The sequence below is a fragment of the Salmo trutta genome, chromosome 9 (genome assembly GCF_901001165.1).
Source record: "Salmo trutta chromosome 9, fSalTru1.1, whole genome shotgun sequence".
Taxonomy (NCBI): Eukaryota; Metazoa; Chordata; class Actinopteri; order Salmoniformes; family Salmonidae; genus Salmo; species Salmo trutta.
Genome location: NC_042965.1, coordinates 19,978,913 through 19,996,912, shown reverse-complemented (window position 1 = coordinate 19,996,912; position 18,000 = coordinate 19,978,913). Strand labels below are relative to the sequence as shown.

The 18,000-nt window shown below is 41.0% G+C and overlaps 1 protein-coding gene across 2 annotated transcripts in view; it reads right to left on the bottom strand.

Moving 5' to 3' along the window:
• Positions 1 to 11,728: 11,728 nt before the first annotated feature.
• Positions 11,729 to 18,000, bottom strand: part of LOC115200136 (transcription factor 7-like 1-B) — a 48,053-nt gene continuing 41,781 nt past the window's right edge. Inside the window, exons 6-12 of one of the 2 annotated variants that reach the window (XM_029762911.1) lie at positions 17,844 to 17,946; positions 17,377 to 17,460; positions 14,224 to 14,370; positions 13,811 to 13,973; positions 13,576 to 13,683; positions 13,285 to 13,336; positions 11,729 to 12,628 (exon numbers count right to left, since the gene is read on the bottom strand). In XM_029762911.1, coding sequence (XP_029618771.1) covers positions 12,153 to 12,628; positions 13,285 to 13,336; positions 13,576 to 13,683; positions 13,811 to 13,973; positions 14,224 to 14,370; positions 17,377 to 17,460; positions 17,844 to 17,946 — 1,133 coding nt within the window. In that variant the 3' untranslated portion in view covers positions 11,729 to 12,152. The remainder of the gene's footprint in view (positions 12,629 to 13,284; positions 13,337 to 13,575; positions 13,684 to 13,810; positions 13,974 to 14,223; positions 14,371 to 17,376; positions 17,461 to 17,843; positions 17,947 to 18,000) is intronic. The other variant, XM_029762912.1, reaches the window with a different exon arrangement.

The window sequence follows — 18,000 nt, the reverse complement described above, 5'->3', positions numbered from 1 at the left end:
CGAGTTTCAGAAGAAAGGTCTTTGTTTCTGGCCATTTTGAGCCTGTAATTGAATCCACAAATGCTGATGATCCAGATACTCAACTAGTCTAAAGAAGGCCAGTTTTATTGCGTGTTTAATCAGAACAATAGTTTTCAGCTGTGATAACATAATTGCAAAGGGTTTTCTAATGATCAATTAGCCGTTTTTTAAATTATAAACTTGGATTAGCTAACACAACGTGTCATTGGAACACAGGAGTGATGGTTGCTGATAATGGGTCTCTGTATGCCTGTGTAGATATTCCATTAAAAAAATCAGCTGTTTCCAGCTACAATAGTCATTTACAACATTAACAATGTCTACACTGTATTTCTGACCAATTTGATGTTATTTTAATGGACAAGAAATGTGCTTTTCTTTAAAAAAAACAGGGACATTTCTAAGTGACCCCAAACTTTTGAATAGTAGTGTATATTTATGTTTTATTTAACCTTTATTTAACTAGGCAAGTCAGTTTAAGAACAAATTCTTATTTACAATGACGGCCAAACCCAGAAGACACTGGGCCAATTGTGCGCCACCTTATGGGACTCCCAATTACGGCCGGTTGTGATATAGCCTGGATAGGCGGAGATCAGTGGAGGGATGTACAGTAAGCAGTTATTACTACATCATTATTCAATCCAGTATTATATACATGTATATGAGCAGTCGATGAGAATGTAGTATCAGTAGACAAAACATGAACCTGAACTAATAAGTTACTGTTCTCTCTTTTAAGCTATGTGACAGCCTCAAAAATGATACTCCTATGTAAGGGTCTGCAGCGACTCAGACAGCCACCAGAGACGCAAATGTAACCACAGGACATGTGACAGAGTTGATGGACACCCTATGTTCATCAAAGTTCCACAGAATGGAATATAATCATGTGCTATCAGAAACCGATGCACTTGACCCCAGGTTTAAGAAGTTAGCCTTCAGTGATGCCAGAGCGATTGATGAGGCTCTTCAAAGAATAACCACAGCAGCAGGGAGGGACAGCCCCAGCAGTCAGCTGGCTCAGGCACCAGGGCAACAGGAAGAAGAGGGATCAGATGGAGCAGAAGCATCAGCAGTAGTGTCACAAACGTCTGCTGTTTGGATGCTGTTTGACGAGAGAGCAACTGGGATGCAGCACGAAGGAATCCCTCAGCAGATGCCATAATGGAGGTCCGATCCTATTTGGAGGAGCCCCTCCAAAGATCTGCAGATCCTCTGAGCTGGTGGAAGAACAAGGCCTCTGTCTACCCATGGCTTACTAAAGTCATGACAGGAAGACTCTGCATAGTGGCCACATCCGTTCCCTCTGGGATGGTCTTCTTGAAAACAGGACAAATAATTACTGAGAGAAGAAACCGCATCAGCCCCTCGAAAGCGAGGCAGCTTGCATTTCTGAAAGCAAATCCCTCATAAAAAGCAAAATATGCTCAGCATTGCTGTGTGCTACTGGTTAAAACATGGCAATAAAGAAGAGAGAGAAAAGAGGGACCAGTTTAATGTTTTAAGTGCGATGCTGCAGTTTTGCACATTGTTATTTATTTATCTTTGATATGGTGCAATATTATATTATTATGCTGTTCAGATTGTATTATTTTTGAATTGTTACAGTTACAGTAAAGTTTACATACACTTAGGTTGGAGTCATTAAAACTCGTTTTTCAACCACTCCACACATTTCTTGTTAACAAACTATAGTTTTGTCAAGTTGGTTAGGATATCTACTTTGTGCATGACACAAGTAAATTTTCCAACAATTGTTTACAGACATATTATTTCACTTATAATTATTCACTGTATCACAATTCCAGTGGGTCAGAAGTTTACATACACTAAGTTGACTGTGCCTTTAAACAGCTTAGAAAATTCCAGAAAATTATGTCATGGCTTTAGAAGCTTCTGATAGGCTAATTGACATCATTTGAGTCCATTGGAGGTCTACCTGTGGATGTACTTCAAGGCCTACCTTCAAACTCAGTGCCTCTTTGCTTGACATCATGGGAAAATCAAAAGAAATCAGAAATCAGAAAGACCTCAAAAACAATTGTAGACCTCCACAAGTCTATTTCATCCTTGGGAGCAATTTCCAAACACCTGAAGGTACCACGGTACATTTACATTTACATTTTAGTCATTTAGCAGACGCTCTTATCCAGAGCGACTTACAGTAGTGAATGCATACATTTCATTTCATACATTTCATACATTTTTTTCCCCCCGTACTGGTCCCCCACAACCCTGGCGTTGCAAACACCATGCTCTACCAACTGAGCCACACGGGACAAACAATAGTAAGCAAGTATAAACACCATGGGACCACGCAGCCGTTATACCGCTCAGGAAGGAGACGCGTTCTGTCTCCTAGAGATGAACGTACTTTGGTGTGAAAAGTGCAAATCAATCCCAGAACAACCGCAAAGGTCCTTGTGAAGATGCTGGAGGAAACAAGTACAAAGTATCCATATCCACAGTAAAAACGAGTCCTATATCGACATAACCTGAAAGGCCGCTCAGCAAGGAAGAAGCCACTTCTCCAAAACCGCCATGAAAAAGCCAGACTACAGTTTGTAATTGCACATGGGGACAAAGATCGTACTTTTTGGAGAAATGTCCTCTGGTCTGATGACACAAAAATAGAACTGTTTGGCCATAATGACCATGGTTATGTTTGGAGGAAAAAGGGGGAGGCTTGCAAGCCGAAGAACACCATCCCAACCGTGAAGCACGGGGGTGGCAGCATCATTACATTTGTACATTTAGCAGACGCTCTTATCCAGAGCAACTTACAGTAGTGAATGCATACATTTCATACATTTTTTTCTCCCGTACTGGTCCCCCGTGGGAACCAAACCCACAACCCTGGCGTTGCAAACACCACACTCTACCAATTGAGCCACAGGTGCTTTGCTGCAGGAGGGACTGGTGCACTTCACAAAATAGATGGCATCATGAGGTAGGAAAATGATGTGGATATATTGAAGCAATATCTCATGACATCAGTCGGGAAGATAAAGCTTGGTGCAAATGGGTCTTCCAAATGGACAATGACCCCAAGCATACTTCCAAAGTTGTGGCAAAATGGCTTAAGGACAACAAAGTCAAGGTATTGGAGTGGCCCTCACAAAGCCCTGACCTCAATCCCATAGACAATTTGTGGGCAGAACTGAAAAAGTGTGTGTGAGCAAGGAGGCCTACAAACCTGACTCAGTTACACCAGCTCTGTCAGGAGGAATGGGCCAAAATTCACCCAACTTATTGTGGGAAGCTTGTGGAAGGCTAAACGTTTGACCCAAGTTCAACAATTTAAAGGCAATGCTACCAAATACTAATTGAGTGTATTTAAACTTCTGACCCACTGGGAATGTGATGAAAGAAATTAAAGCTGAAATAAATCATTCTTTCTACTATTATTCTGACATTTTCACATTCTTAAAATAAAGTGGGGATCCTAACTGACCTAAGGCGGAATTTTTACTAGGATTAAATGTCAGGAATTGTGAAAAACTGAGTTTAAATGTATTTGGCTAAGGTGTATGTAAACTTCCGACTTCAACTATATATGCACTTTGTTTATATACATTACAAAAGTTATACTTTAAATGCACAGGTGTAATAGCATCCTTTTTTACATTTATTTCAATTTGTGGGATGCTGCAGTTTTGCAAATTATAAATGTTTATTTTATATTGTGCCATTCTATTGTGCTGTTCAGATTGTATTCATTTTGAATGGTTAGATTTATATGCACTTTGTTTACATACATTAAAGTTATACTTTAAATGCAAATGTTTAATAGCATTCTTTTTCATAACAAACCAATGCATTTTTAAATACATTGTGGTTAAGGTAGAGTATGATTTAATTTAATAATTTAATTAGAATTGTTTTAACACCAATCATAGTCAAACTATCGCATACTGTTTGACTTGAAAAAATAAAAAACATATTTTTTTTAAAGAGCCGTTTGAGAGCCAAAAGAGCCGGAATGCTCATCACTACTTCCTTCACTGTTCATAGATGACAAAACCAGGGGTTTATTCATTAGTAGGATTCCGTTGAAAAACGTTTGGTCTGTTGCAAAACATTTAGCAACGGAAACGTTTACTCTAGGAACCAAACGGAAGCTGAGCAAACTACCTTTTATTTGTCCACTAGAAACTCTCCGTTGCAAAACGTTTGGCCTGTTGCAAAACATTTTGCAACGGAATCCGAGGAATGAATACACACCAGGTCTAACAGTCTGTGGTGCGCTGCTGCTGCTGCTGCTACCACGCATAACGTTTAATCAGTTTCAACAAAACATAGATTATGAACTCACGAGTTTCAAAATCAGATTTGTTTTACATTAATAGTAGGCTATGCAAACTGGATGTGATGGTGTGCTCCAATCACCAGCAGCATACCACACTGCATCCCACTGCTGGCTTGCTTCTGTAGCTAAGCAGGGTTGGTCTTGGATTGAAGACCAGATGCTGTTGGAAGTGGTGTTGGAGGGCCAGTAGGAGGCACCCATTCCTTTGGTCTAAAAGAAAATCCCAATTCCTCAGGGCAGTAATTGGGGACATTGCCCTGTGTAGGTTGCTGTCTTTCGGATGGGATGTTAAATGGATGTCCTGACTCTCTGAGGTCATTAAAGATCCCATGGCACTTATAGTAAGAGTAGGGGTGTTAACCCCAGTGTCATGGCTAAATTCCCAATCTGGCCCTCATACGGTCACCTAATCATCCCCAGTTTACAATTGGCTCATTCATCCCCTGTAACTATTCCCCAGGTCGATGCTGTAAATGAGAATGTTTTCTCAGTCAATTTACCTGGTTAAATAAATATAATCACTCAATCTTTTCTTGGCCAATTACAATATTTGAAGGAATCCAGCAGAGGTCAGTACAGGCCTTCTGATGGTGTGATGAACCTTGATGTTGACCATTCAGCCTGGCCTCAGAGCCATACGAAACATACTATACGTATTTCTGAGCACCTACAAGAAGTATGATGTACTAAAGGTCTAGTTATACTGAACAAAAATATAAACGCATGTAAAGTGTTGGTCCCATGTTTCATGAGCTGAAATAAACAATCGAAAGAAATGTTCCATATGCACAAAAAGCTTATTTCTCTTAAATGTTGTGAACAAATTAGTTTACATACCTGTTAGTCAGCATTTCTCCTTTGCCAAGGTAATCCATCCACCTGACAGGTGTGGCATATCAAGAAGCTGATTAAACAGCTGATTAATCAGCATGATAAGCTCCAGAGTGGCACAGCGGTCTAAGGCACTGCATCTCAGTGCTAGAGGCGTCACTACAGACACCCTGTTTCGATTCCAGGCTGTATCACAACCAGCTGTGATTGGGAGTACCACAATTGGCCCAGAGTTGTCCGGGTTTTGCAGGTGTAGGCGGTCATTGTAAATAAGATTTTGTTCTTAACTGACTTGCCTTGTGCTAGGGACAATACAAGGCTACTCTAAAATGTGCATTTTTGTCACAAAACACTATGCCACAGATTCGTCAAGTTTTGAGGGAGCGTGTAATTGGCATGCTGACTGCAGGAATGTCCACCAGAGCTGTTGCCAGATAATTGAATGTTAATTTCTCTACCAACATCATTTTAGTGAATTTGGCAGTATGTCCAACCGGCCTCACAACCGCAGAACACGTGTAACCATGCCAGCCCAGGACATCCAGATCCGGCTTCTTCACCTGCGGGATCATCTGAGACCAGCCATCCGGACAGCTAATGAAACTGAGGAGGAATTCTGTCTGTAATAAAGCATTTTGTGGGGAAAGACTCATTCTGAATGGCCTGGCTCCCCAGTGGGTGAGGCTGGCTCTCAAGTGGGTGGGCCTATGCCCTTTCATGTGAAATCCATAAATTGGGGCCTAATGAATTTATCTCAATTGACTGATTTCCTCATATGAACTGTAACTCTGTAAAATAGTGGAAATTGTTGCATGTTGTTTTTATATTTTTGTTCAGTATACATTCACCAGAAACAAAAGTAGTATACCGTGACCTTCTAGCAATCCAAAGATTGCGTGTTTGAGTCGCAATGGGGACAACTATAGTGTTTTAGCTAACCATTCCTCTAACCTAATTCTAACCTTAACCCACCTTACCTGCTACGCACATTCTCCTAACCTTTGTCGTTTTAGTTCTCCTAACCTTTTCTGTCCTAACTATTGTCGTTAGTTCTAGCCTGGTCTCACAGACTAGACGTAACATAGTAAACGTCAATCCGGGATACTCAAAATAGTATGATACATTATGTTTGGTATAGTTACATAGTACAGGTGGTTACTTAAGGCAAAAACAAAAGTAGGGTGGGTGGGTAGACGTATAACGGGAACATCTAGCAACCAAAAGGTGTGAGTTCAAATCTCTTCACGGAAATCTTAATTATTTTAGCTAATTAGCAACTTTTCAGCTACTTACTACTTTTTAGCTACATTGCATGTTAGCAAACCCTTCCCCTAGCCCTAATCTTAACCTTTTTAGCTAACCTCAACCCTTCCCCTAACCTTAACCCTTTAACCTAACTCCTAAACTTAACCCTAACCCCTAGCCTAGCTAATGTTAGCCAGCTAGTTAAAGTTAGCCACCTAGCTAGAATTCATAACATATCATACATTTTGCTAAATTGTAATGTAGTACATTTGCAAATTCGTAACATATTGTACGTTTTTCAAATTTGTAACATATAATACAAATTGTAATCCATAATATATCATATGAAATGGGTGATGGACATCCAAATTAATACATACCATACACATAACATATACTAAATGGATTATATAAAATAAAATGAAATGCTCTGAGACCAGGTTTTTAGTTCTCCTAACCACCAATGTAAATTTTACCTGGAATTTTCCTAGCTTGTTATGAACCAACAAACAACCTGGTCTGAGAGAAAGACGTATAATACTATGTCCTCCAAGAGGTATGCAAAGTAACTCATCCAATTTGTATGCTTTTGTACGACAGGGTAAAACGTAGGAAACTATACGTCCTATATTTCATTTGATATTGTATGACCGCTATTCCATTCATAATGTAGCCTAATGTAACATTATATATCATAGGCTACTAAATGCCGGGAATAGTTTTGCATACCAAATCCGATGAATTATATGTATGTCTTATAAGTGGTTTATATTTCCACATGTAGACACCTACATTTTGGGGGGGCATTTAATATTTAAAAATAGGAACATTAATACAACTGGATTAACAGAATGCTTCATTTGAGTCATTCTCCATAGCTGTGAAAAACACACTGTATCACTGTTGCACTTTTAATTCAACATCAACTGGATTAATATTACCTTTGTGATACATTTCCCATCAGAATAGGCCTGTTAGTTGCAAGAACCTGTCACAATCTGTATACGAGAAAGGCCAGTTTGGAGCTAATGTCTAACTAAAGCTGTTTACAGACCAAACTTTTGTTAGTTCAAATCCCATAAGGAACATTTTGTTATCCTTCAAGGTGGTTTGGTTTAAGAAATCCATTGTTTTTAATAAGTAAAGGCCTTTATTCTTATATTGAATGACATTGGTATCCTTACCTGGCTACAGTGTTGTGAACGATCTTACTGTGAACACATTCCTATGCAAATGCTGAGGGATTCACTGGAGTCTGACTACTACCATGAAGCTGTTTGCAATGTGTTTTGTGAATTTGTGTGATAGAAAGCTCTAGATCCTCCCAGGTACAACCAAATAAATGTATTTCAATAAGTGCAAAATCAAATAAATTGCAATTTGTTGGAGCACATAACCTGAGATTTTGGGAGACATAATAATCATCCAAATGTTAATGAGAGGTATTTGACATCTCAGCTGGAAATGAGAGACCTGTGGATTCTTGAAATGAATGTGTCTTAATTACGGTGTTTGACATTTAGAAATTCAGACGATCGCTCTCATTCTTGAGTTCTATTTGCATTGCCTTCCTTAAGGTCAAATGGGTATGAATAATACATTAAGCAGGGGGTTCTTCAGCTCACAGCCAGCGATACCTGTCTTCATAGAAGTGCCAGCTGAGTCTTGTCAAACTCATTGAACGTTGGGGATACAATCAATTAATATCACGTTGGGAAAGCAGGGTAAAAGCACATACACTGGAACCTTCCGGACACTTCCAACATCCTGTATCTATCGATAGGAGCACCAAGATAATGATGACAAAGGAAAAAGGAGGCGTGATTGGATAAGGTTCAAGTTTTAATTTCAAGTACAGTGAAATGCCTTTCTTGCAAGCTCTAAACCCAACAATGCATTAATCGATATAAATGTACTACTAAAAATAATATAAGGTAGAACAAAAAGAAATAAAATAAAAAAGTACTTGCAAGGATACTAGAGTGATAGAGGTAGATATGTATAGGGATAATGTGACTAGGCATTAGAATATGATACACAGAGTATCTGTGTGTGTGTGTGTATGTGTGTGTATGTGTGTGTGTGTGCGTGTGTGCGTGCGTGCGTGCGTGCGTGCGTGGGTGTGTGTGTGAGAGAGAGTCCATAGAGACAGTGCAAAAATAAAATACTATGGTCAACTCAGTTAGTCCATGTAGCCATTTTGTTAGCTATTTAGCAGTCTTATTGCTTGGGGATAGAAGCTGTTCAGGAGCCTGTTGGTGTCAGACTTGATGCACCGGTACCTCTTGGCGTGCGGAAGCAGAGAGAACAGTGTATAGCTTGGGTGGCTGGAGTCTAATGATTTCCGGGCCTTCTTTTCACACCGCCTTATATAGAGTCCTGGGTGGCAGGGAGCCCGGCCCCAGTGATCTACTGGGCTGTCCGCATCACCCTCTGTAGTGCCATACGATTGAGGGCGGTGCTGTTGCCATACCAAGCAGTGACACAGCCAGTCAAGATGCTCTCAATGGTGCAGCTGTAGAACTTTTTGAGGATTTGAAGGCCAGTGCCAAACCTTTTCAACCTCCTGAGGGCGAAGAGATGCTGTCGCGTCTTCTTCACGACTGTGAGCATGTGTGTGGACCATTTTAAGTCCTGTCGACCCGCTCCACTGCAGCCCTGTCGATGTGGATGGGGGATAAATACAGAAAGTTTACAATACAGGCTGTTCTAAAGTAAGTTTTACTGTGTATGTAAACCCTTTGTATAATGTATTACTTTAGTTGATGATATGGTAGCCTCTGTTTGTTCTGGCTGTAGACAATAACACAATTGAAATTTGAGACTGCACTAATTGTGTGTTTTGCAGCTCTGTCTCAGACTCCCAGAATGTCCATGTAGAATGGCACTGATTACTTACTCAACCTGACTTCTGTTATTATGGCTCATACATGCTAGCTAGACCTGACTCCTTGTAGCCTATAGGCCACTCCTAGGATTTGATGTCCTTTTGACAGCATGCTACCAGCATATAACAACAGGATGTTACATTGTCTCCTGCATGCCAAACCAAATAGATTTTTCTCTATAATCCCATAGTATGATTTATCTCTAAGAATGAACCACTGATATTCTAACCTGAGAGGAATCATATTAACTCCTCTGTCTAATTGGGGACTTATTTGTGTCTCTACGTTGGAGATGTGTCTATGCAATGTCTCCACATCATGCATTTGAAATATCAAAGGGTTAACCTGGAATTCATTTGTGATCAAAGGAGGGCCCAAAAAATAAGCTTGGCAAGAGACTGCAAGAATTTAATGAGCAAAATTAACATGTACTAAAGCTGACATTGTGCTTACATGGCAGATGTCTAGTAGATCAACCAAATACTACACTTCTTATTGGATAAACAATTCAGACTCCACAATGTTGTGCAAATAAAACTTAAAATACAAATATCAAGAAAAGGAAATGTTGTATCGTATATGTGCAGTATGAGGAAACAAATAGGAGAGGATTTGTTCAAATATGAATTGTACACATTGCAGCTACATATGAAACACCAAAACAACTAACACTATTGCCTCATCACAAATTGTGCAGCTGTATTCCTGTGATAATTTTGGAACAATTATGCAATGATGGATATTGACTGAAATGTATTGACAGTTATTAGATGGCTTGAAGCCAGCCTGGAATAGCCAGCGTGCTACATTTGAAGTTATTCACCTGGAGTCTCTCAGTTTCATAATTTGTTACTGTCTAAGGAGAATGCAACATTACAATAGATCTGTAGCCTTGAGGAGGCAGTTTCACTGGCTGTGTTTAACAACTCATTACCTGTACTTTCAGTGACGGATTGGAGAAACAGCTTGAGGGCAGGCAGACATGGCACCAGAGACCACGGCCTCTGCCTGGGATGAGGTAAGAAAGAGAGGCAAACAAGCAGAGACTTATTATAGCTAATGATTGGTTAAAACATTGCTGGGAGACTGACAGCTCAGTATCTCACCGCAGGGCAAAAAAGGCACAGTCTGTCGCTTGTGGTTCAGACCATAAAGAACCCAGTCTGAGAGAGAGACGCCCTTGTCTGAGGGCATTGTACAGCGTGTTGAGGAAATGGTTCAAGTTATGGCTTATGGAAAATACTAACGAATGACAGCTATTGTTATTGGCTGCATACATAAAACATTTGAATAAAACTCAGAATTTTGACTCTGCTCCATCCTAATTAGGCTAATGTGCATGTTCACAGCCTCTCTATAAGAGCTGATAAGGATACTGAGCATGGTAAGCAGATGAGAGAGTATGCATGTGGTTAACCATTGTTACTGTCAGACTCAGGAGGGGCTACACCGGGCCCTGGGGAACCCACAGAGCGGTGGGTTTGGGTTTGGAAGGCTGGTCAGTCTCCTACCATCCGGATGTTGCAGGAATACAATGCATCAACTAATTACTTCTATTTGTTTTTTTGAATTACCGAACTGCCAATTATATGGATGGGCATTTCAATGACAATCTACAGTCACAGTAGCTCTGCTCTCGCCCTTCTTTATAAGAAGCGTGGGTAAGGTAAGGTCTAAAACATAGTCACAGGGTGAAGGAACTTCAATGTGCCAGTCCCCCAGCTAGAGGCTAATTGGTCCATCCCTGGCACTGCTCCCCATGTCCAAAGCAACCAAAAACTGTAACCTACCTTGTGTATTTTTCACTAATTGAATTGCCTAATGAGGTCCCAGGGGCTACATCCCAATACCTCAGAGTTAATTAAAGCCTCAGCACTGTGCCAAATGGTGAATAAAGATGCAGTAAAACAGGGAGAGAGCGAAAGGGGTTTGGTGTGCTGGGGACGAGTCTGACCTGCTTTTTTGTCGTTGTTATGGGACTCTACATTCCAGGAAGGAACAGATGCCTATTTATTTTTTTATTTTTGTTGGCTTCAAATTTTGTTACCTTGGCACAGCTTTTCATTTTCCGGTGTGGTTAGCCTAAATTCACCCAATTAAAGATTAACTAGTGATTCTTCCCCCACTATCGTCATGATATTCATTATAAACAACTAAATTCCCAAAAATACAAAATATCAGTCACTAACCGATGAATGACCACTTCCAATATTTATCTTGAAGAATGTCAGAACTTATCAACAGCTGATGGAGTATTAAAACTCCCAGCAATAGTCTCCTTCCAAGTTAGCATCTGTACCTGTATTTACAGGTTTGAACCTGTAGGAAATATGTTCCATACATATATGTCGTCAAAATTATGTTATTGATTCATTTATATTCAAATGAATGTGCGTGATCAGGCAGTGATGAAAAAAAAGAGAACCAGGCATTTCTAAAAAACAATCTCAAAGGTTTATTTAACATGTCAAAAGAAAGTCACACTCTTGGGAATTTAAAAGGGGTATTTGCAAGGACTGAAATTATTGTCCAGAACTATAAATCAAACTCAATACTAACATTAATAATGTTTTGGCTAAAAGGAGAGGGTGTTTTTTGTTCCTTTTCTTTATTTTCTTTTATACAAGTAGTTTATTGGATAAATGCATCAAAAAAAGAAACCAGTTCTGCAGTAAACTTTACAAAAAATACATTTTGTTTCATTGGAGAGGAGTAGAAAAGGATGGGATCAAATATTGACCAATAATATGTATTCCTTTTCATCATTTAAAAAAAGTTCTAATATCTATTTTTTGAAAAGTAAAAGCAATATACAGCACAATAAAAGAGAGAAAAAAAGAATTGCTTTTGTAGATTTAGTCAGACGATTTGGTTACCAAGGAGAGGGGCTGCGACTGGAAGAGGGCATGATGGGAATGTAGGGCTGCTTGATGGAAAGGAGAGGGCGGTGAGAGCATTGAGTGGTGCAGGGAGCTGAAGGGGATTGGCCGAGAGAGAATGGGTGTGGAGTGGCTGCCTGAAGTACCAATAGGGATGGAGATGCTTGGGTGGGAAGAGGAAGAGGAAGAGGATGAAGATGACGAAGATGAAGCAGATCCAGAGGGTTTGCCAGTTAGGAAATGGTGGTGCAGGCGTCCTTCTGGTTTGGTGGTGAGGGACAAGGGCTGGGCCTGCTCTGAGTGTGTGGCGGCGGGAGCGGCCGGGGAGGCCAGAGCTGCAGAGGGTGTGGCTGGAGAATCCAGCATGCTGCCGTGAGACGAGGCAGGGCTGTCACACATTTTCTCTGAGGGCATGTATTGTACACACTGCTTCTTGTTACTGATTGAGAAGTCTGGAGAAACAAAAGGAAGGGGCTTTGTCAATATTGCTGTTAAATAAGCCTATAATCTGTTACAAGTCCTTCAACAGTGCCAGTTCCCTTGCATACATGATAGTTGGCCAAAAATACAAAACATTCACAGACAATGTACAGAACATGGAAAACCCAAAAGGTCTGGGACAAACAAATTAACTTTGAATTAATGTAAAAAAAAAAAAAATGTTTTAAAAGTACTTAAAAAAAGAACACTACCGCAAGGGGTGAAATGCACAACTAAATGGCATAGGTTTTTAGAAACTAAAAAGATTGGGTGAAAAAAAGTGTATGTGTACGTCGATAACACATTAAATGCCTGCATGTAAATGAGGTTTGAGTGCTGCGCTGCAACAGACCAGACCACTGCGGGTGGAATGGAGAGCAGTGTCCTGCAGTTCAGCCTTACTGGTTCATAACAGCAGACATACCTGCCTCAATGTCACAATTAGCACTGAACCTCATATGCTGCTTGTGAAAGTATAGAGGGAAGAAATGAGTTAGTTAGAAGGAGTTAGTGGCAAGCCAAGTGTAGCTAGCAGCACTATTTCACACAGGCCTATAGATGGAGTTCTTTCTGCCCTAAATAGAGAGGATAGGTCCAAGAGAAGAACAGAGAGAAAAGGACCCCTTACCCTCTGGTGTTGAGTCTGGCTTATTATCTCTCTTCCTCTTTTTCCGCTTTCCCTGCACAGATAAATGAAACAATGAAGTCAGGAAAAAAAACAGTTTACTATCAAAATGAAAGCAACATCCTTCAACACTACATCAAACAACTTCAGTGTATGAGAACAAAAGTATTGTAGATCATTAGAAATACAGTATATATAGAATTATTTTTTAACAAACTGGAAATGAGGCGCTTACTTACGTAACCCACATTTCCCTCCCTTGTTGAAAGATCCATGGGAAAAAGTCCTACTCACATAGTTATCTCGTGCTGACCAGCCTGGGTAGAGTTGGGAGTGCAGTTGCCGCTCTTTCCTTGCCAGCTCATAGTATTTGGCTTGCTCTTCTCTCGATAGTGAGTGCCACTGTGAACACAAACATGACAAAAGTCAGAACTGGCCAAAGCATGTACAGAATTTACACACACACAAACACACCTACAAACTGTGGTGTGTCTTTGTGTGGTCAGGCAGTGTGTTGTGCTGTGCTCACCCTTCGGCCCAGTATCTGGTTGATGGCAGCGCTCTCCTTCAGGGTGCACTCAGCCACTACCTTGGCCCTCATCTCCTTCATGTACAGCATGAAGGCATTCAGAGGCTTCTTGATGTGGGGCTTTTTGTCCTCCTCCTTCTTCGCCGGGCCAGGAGACTTTCTGCTGAGACACAAAATACACATTGCAAATGTCACTTAAAATAGTCCTCCTTGTGTATGAGGTCCGATTCCCTTCCAGAAGACCTGGCTGACCTCTTACAAAGAAACAGGATGTTCTAGAATCCTGGCCCTCTAAATGGAATTATGAATAGAGACGGGATACTCAGTCAACAACCAATTTTAATAAGAGTAAATAAAGTGTTTATATGTTTGGATAAAAGTAAATGTGAAGAATCTCAGTTATTGGTCCTTACGAATGCATAGAGGGGCTCATGTGGTCATGAGTGTTTGGCTCCTGCTTGATGGCTGGTGATACGATAGCAGGATGAGGGATGCCAGTCTGGTGCATGCCGTGGGGGTGGTGGGGCATCATGTGGGGGGAGAAACGGCTGGACACCAAGCTGGAAACAACAAAGACAGCACAACCATAACAGTTAACAAACTTTTTACACACTCTTTCGGTCTGACCTGTCAAGTCAACTGTCTGTCTGGAGTCTAGACTAAAGTAATGTCCACAATGAGCTACATATTTCTTTTTTTTTCAAATGAAGGCTTTTTCAAAAGCCCCTTTATCCAACCATGCCGGAGAAAAGTGAAGTGTATGGTAACCATGGTGACAGAGGGGACCTGACACGGGAAACCACTGCTTCCCGTGTTCAAAACCATGCAGGGTCTTTCTTCCACAGCTACCAGAACAGAACACCTTCAGATAGCACCACTCATTTTCCAACAGCTAACACAATGGTACATTGTACATGGACAAAGGGGGAAATTAAGTTCCATGCTCCTCTGCCACACATTCTTGCTAAATACATGAAAGGAAAATCCTTTAATGCTTCATAAAAATCTCAAAATTTAACTGACAGATATGGTCTATGAAAGTCCAAAATACACTATAACCTTGTACTTCATGCGAGTGTGTACAGACGCTTTTCTTGCTATAAAAAAAGGTTACTTAACAGTAGCACATCAAATTGAGGACAACCCATTCGTAATTGGGTGTTCACTTTAATCTCTCCAATATCTTTCTACTTAAACTATCATATCATACATAAAAGAGGGGGCTCTTCCACCATTACCATCCCAGCAGCCCCTAAAAAACTAGCTGAGGAAAATGAAAATATAAAACAGTAGAACATCAAATACAGTGGCTTGCGAAAGTATTCACCCCCCTTGGCATTTTTCCTATTTTGTTGCCTTACAACCTGGAATTAAAATGGATTTGGGGGGGTTTGTATCATTTGATTTACACAACATGCCTACCACTTTGAAGATGCAAAATATTTGTTATTGTGAAACAAACAAGAAATAAGACAAAACAGAAACAGAAAAAAACTTGTGTGCATAACTATTCACCCCCCAAAGTCAATACTTTGTAGAGCCACCTTTTGCAGCAATTACAGCTGCAAGTCTCTTGGGGTGTGTCTCTATAAGCTTGGCACATCTAGCCACTGGGATTTTTGCCCATTCTTCAAGGCAAAACTGCTCCAGCTCCTTCGAGTTGAATGGGTTCCGCTGGTGTACAGCAATCTTTAAGTCATACCACAGATTCTCAATTGGATTGAGGTCTGGGCTTTGACTAGGCCATTCCAAGACATTTAAATGTTTCCCCTTAAACCACTCAAGGGTTGCTTTAGCAGTATCCTTAGGGTCATTGTCCTGCTGGAAGGTGAACCTCCATCCCAGTCTCAAATCTCTGGAAGCCTGAAACAGGTTTCCCTTAAGAATTTCCCTGTATTTAGCGCCATCCATCATTCCTTCAATTCTGACCAGTTTCCTAGTCCCTGCCGATGAAAAACATCCCCACAGCATGATGCTGCCACCACCATGCTTCACTGTGGGGATGGTGTTCTCGGGGTGATGAGGTGTTTGGTTTGCGCCAGACATAGCATTTTCCTTGATGGCCAAAAAGCTAAATTATAGTCTCATCTGACCAGAGTACCTTTGTCCATATGTTTGGGGAGTCTCCCACATGCCTTTTGGCAAACACCAAACATGTTTGCTTATTTTTTTCTGGCCACTCTTACATAAAGCCCAGCTCTGTGGAGTGTACGGCTTAAAGTGGTCCTATGGATAGATACGCCAATCTTCGCTGTGGAGCTTTGCAGCTCCTTCAGGGTTATCTTTGGTCTCTTCCTTGCCTCTGATTAATGCCCTCCTTGCCTGGTCTGTGAGTTTTGGTGGGTGGCAGGTTTGTTATGGTGCCATATTCTTTCCATTTGTTAATAATGGATTTAATGGTGCTCCGTGGGATGTTCAAAGTTTCAGATATTTTTTATAACCCAACCCTGATCTGTACTTCTCCACAACTTTGTCCCTGACCTGTTTGGAGAGCTCCTTGGTCTTCATGGTGCTGCTTGCTTGGCGGTGCCCCTTGCTTAGTGGTGTTGCAGACTCTGGGGCCTTTCAAAACAGGTGTGTATATATACACACTGAGATCATGTGACAGATCATGTGACACTTAAATAAAGTCCACCTGTGTGCAATCTAACTAATTATGTGACTTCTGAAGGTAATTGTTTGCACCAGATCTTAGGGGCTTCATAGCAAAGGGGGTGAATACATAAGCACGCACCACTTTTCCATTTTCTTTTAATACTTTTTTGAAACATGTTATTTTTTCATTTCACTTCACCAGTTAGGACTATTTTGAGTATGTCCATGACATGAAATCCAAATAAAAATCTATTTAAATTACAGGTTGTAATGCAACAAAATAGGAAAAATGCCAAGGGGTTGAATACTTATGCAAGGCACTGTACATACATTATTATCATATATTTATGACCAAACTGTCAAATATTACATGAACAAGCCTTGTTCAGGTGGGACAGACAGCAAGACAAACTTTGTAACACTGTGGCAAGAGCTGGGTGTACTATTGATCATACAGAGACCCTGATGAATATTTCATCCCATACTAACACCGGAAGGCTCGCTACAAATCTTTCAAATTTTGACAGTCGGGCAGAAAGTTCAATCAGATGGGAGTTGTCGGTTCAGATGAGCTTTGATTTGTCTTAATCGATTCTCAGCCCTTTCATCTTTGTGTGTGTGTGTAGCAGATCAACTGAGAACATTGGCCTGGCCAGGGTAGTATAGCTCACAGAGAAAAGACAGTGCTGTCTACAGCGTAGGGTTATGAATGCCAATAATCTGTTCACTTTCTCTTTGGAAGGAAGGTGGAGCTCATTTTTGGAGGACTTAGCACCCCTATTTCTTTGTAGTCCCTACCCACTGGCTGTCCAGGGTTGGATACCCCTGTCCTATGACTGTTATAAACTCAGCAATGAGAACATCATAAACATGACTACAGAATGTAATACAACCACAAGATATTGCTCTCTTTTTGGGGATGGCTAGGGGTTGGTGAGACTGGGTGACAAAGAGTAAAGTGATCCACTCACCTGGACATGGATGCATTCATTGCGAGGGTGGGATAGGGGTGCCGGAACCCCCCCGGGGGGATAGAGTACATGTGCTGGCCCTGCCTGAGAATCAGAGGAGTAGAGGAAGGCACCAGTGAGAAGAGGATCAGACACAGCTGACAGATAACGCACCAGCACTAATCCAGCACTCAACTGCAATCCCCTGCTTGCGGAAAAGCACCATTCAAATTGGTTACAAGACCCATAGCAAAACCCATAGAATGTGAAGAATTTATCCTAAATATCTAAAATATGGCAGTGTTTTATTATCAAAATTGCATCAGAATGTGCCTACACTGCAAAGTTTGATAAATACTGTATATATTATACCGTATTCAAGGTTTCCCCCCCCCCCCTCCCCCTTGTGGGGGCTGCAAGGGTGTATGGTACGCCAGTGCATAAATATGTGTATAATACTGTTCTATTTAATGCTGTGTGTTACTCACTGTGGCACCAGCCATCCCAGAGGGTGAGGGATCTGTCCCACTGCACCTGGAGACAGGGGGTAGTACGGAGAGAGCTCTGATGGATGGGGAGTCCGAGGAATGCCTGAAGGGAACACAGAGGGGACAGTTGAAGCAATAGATAATTTAAAGTCACAGT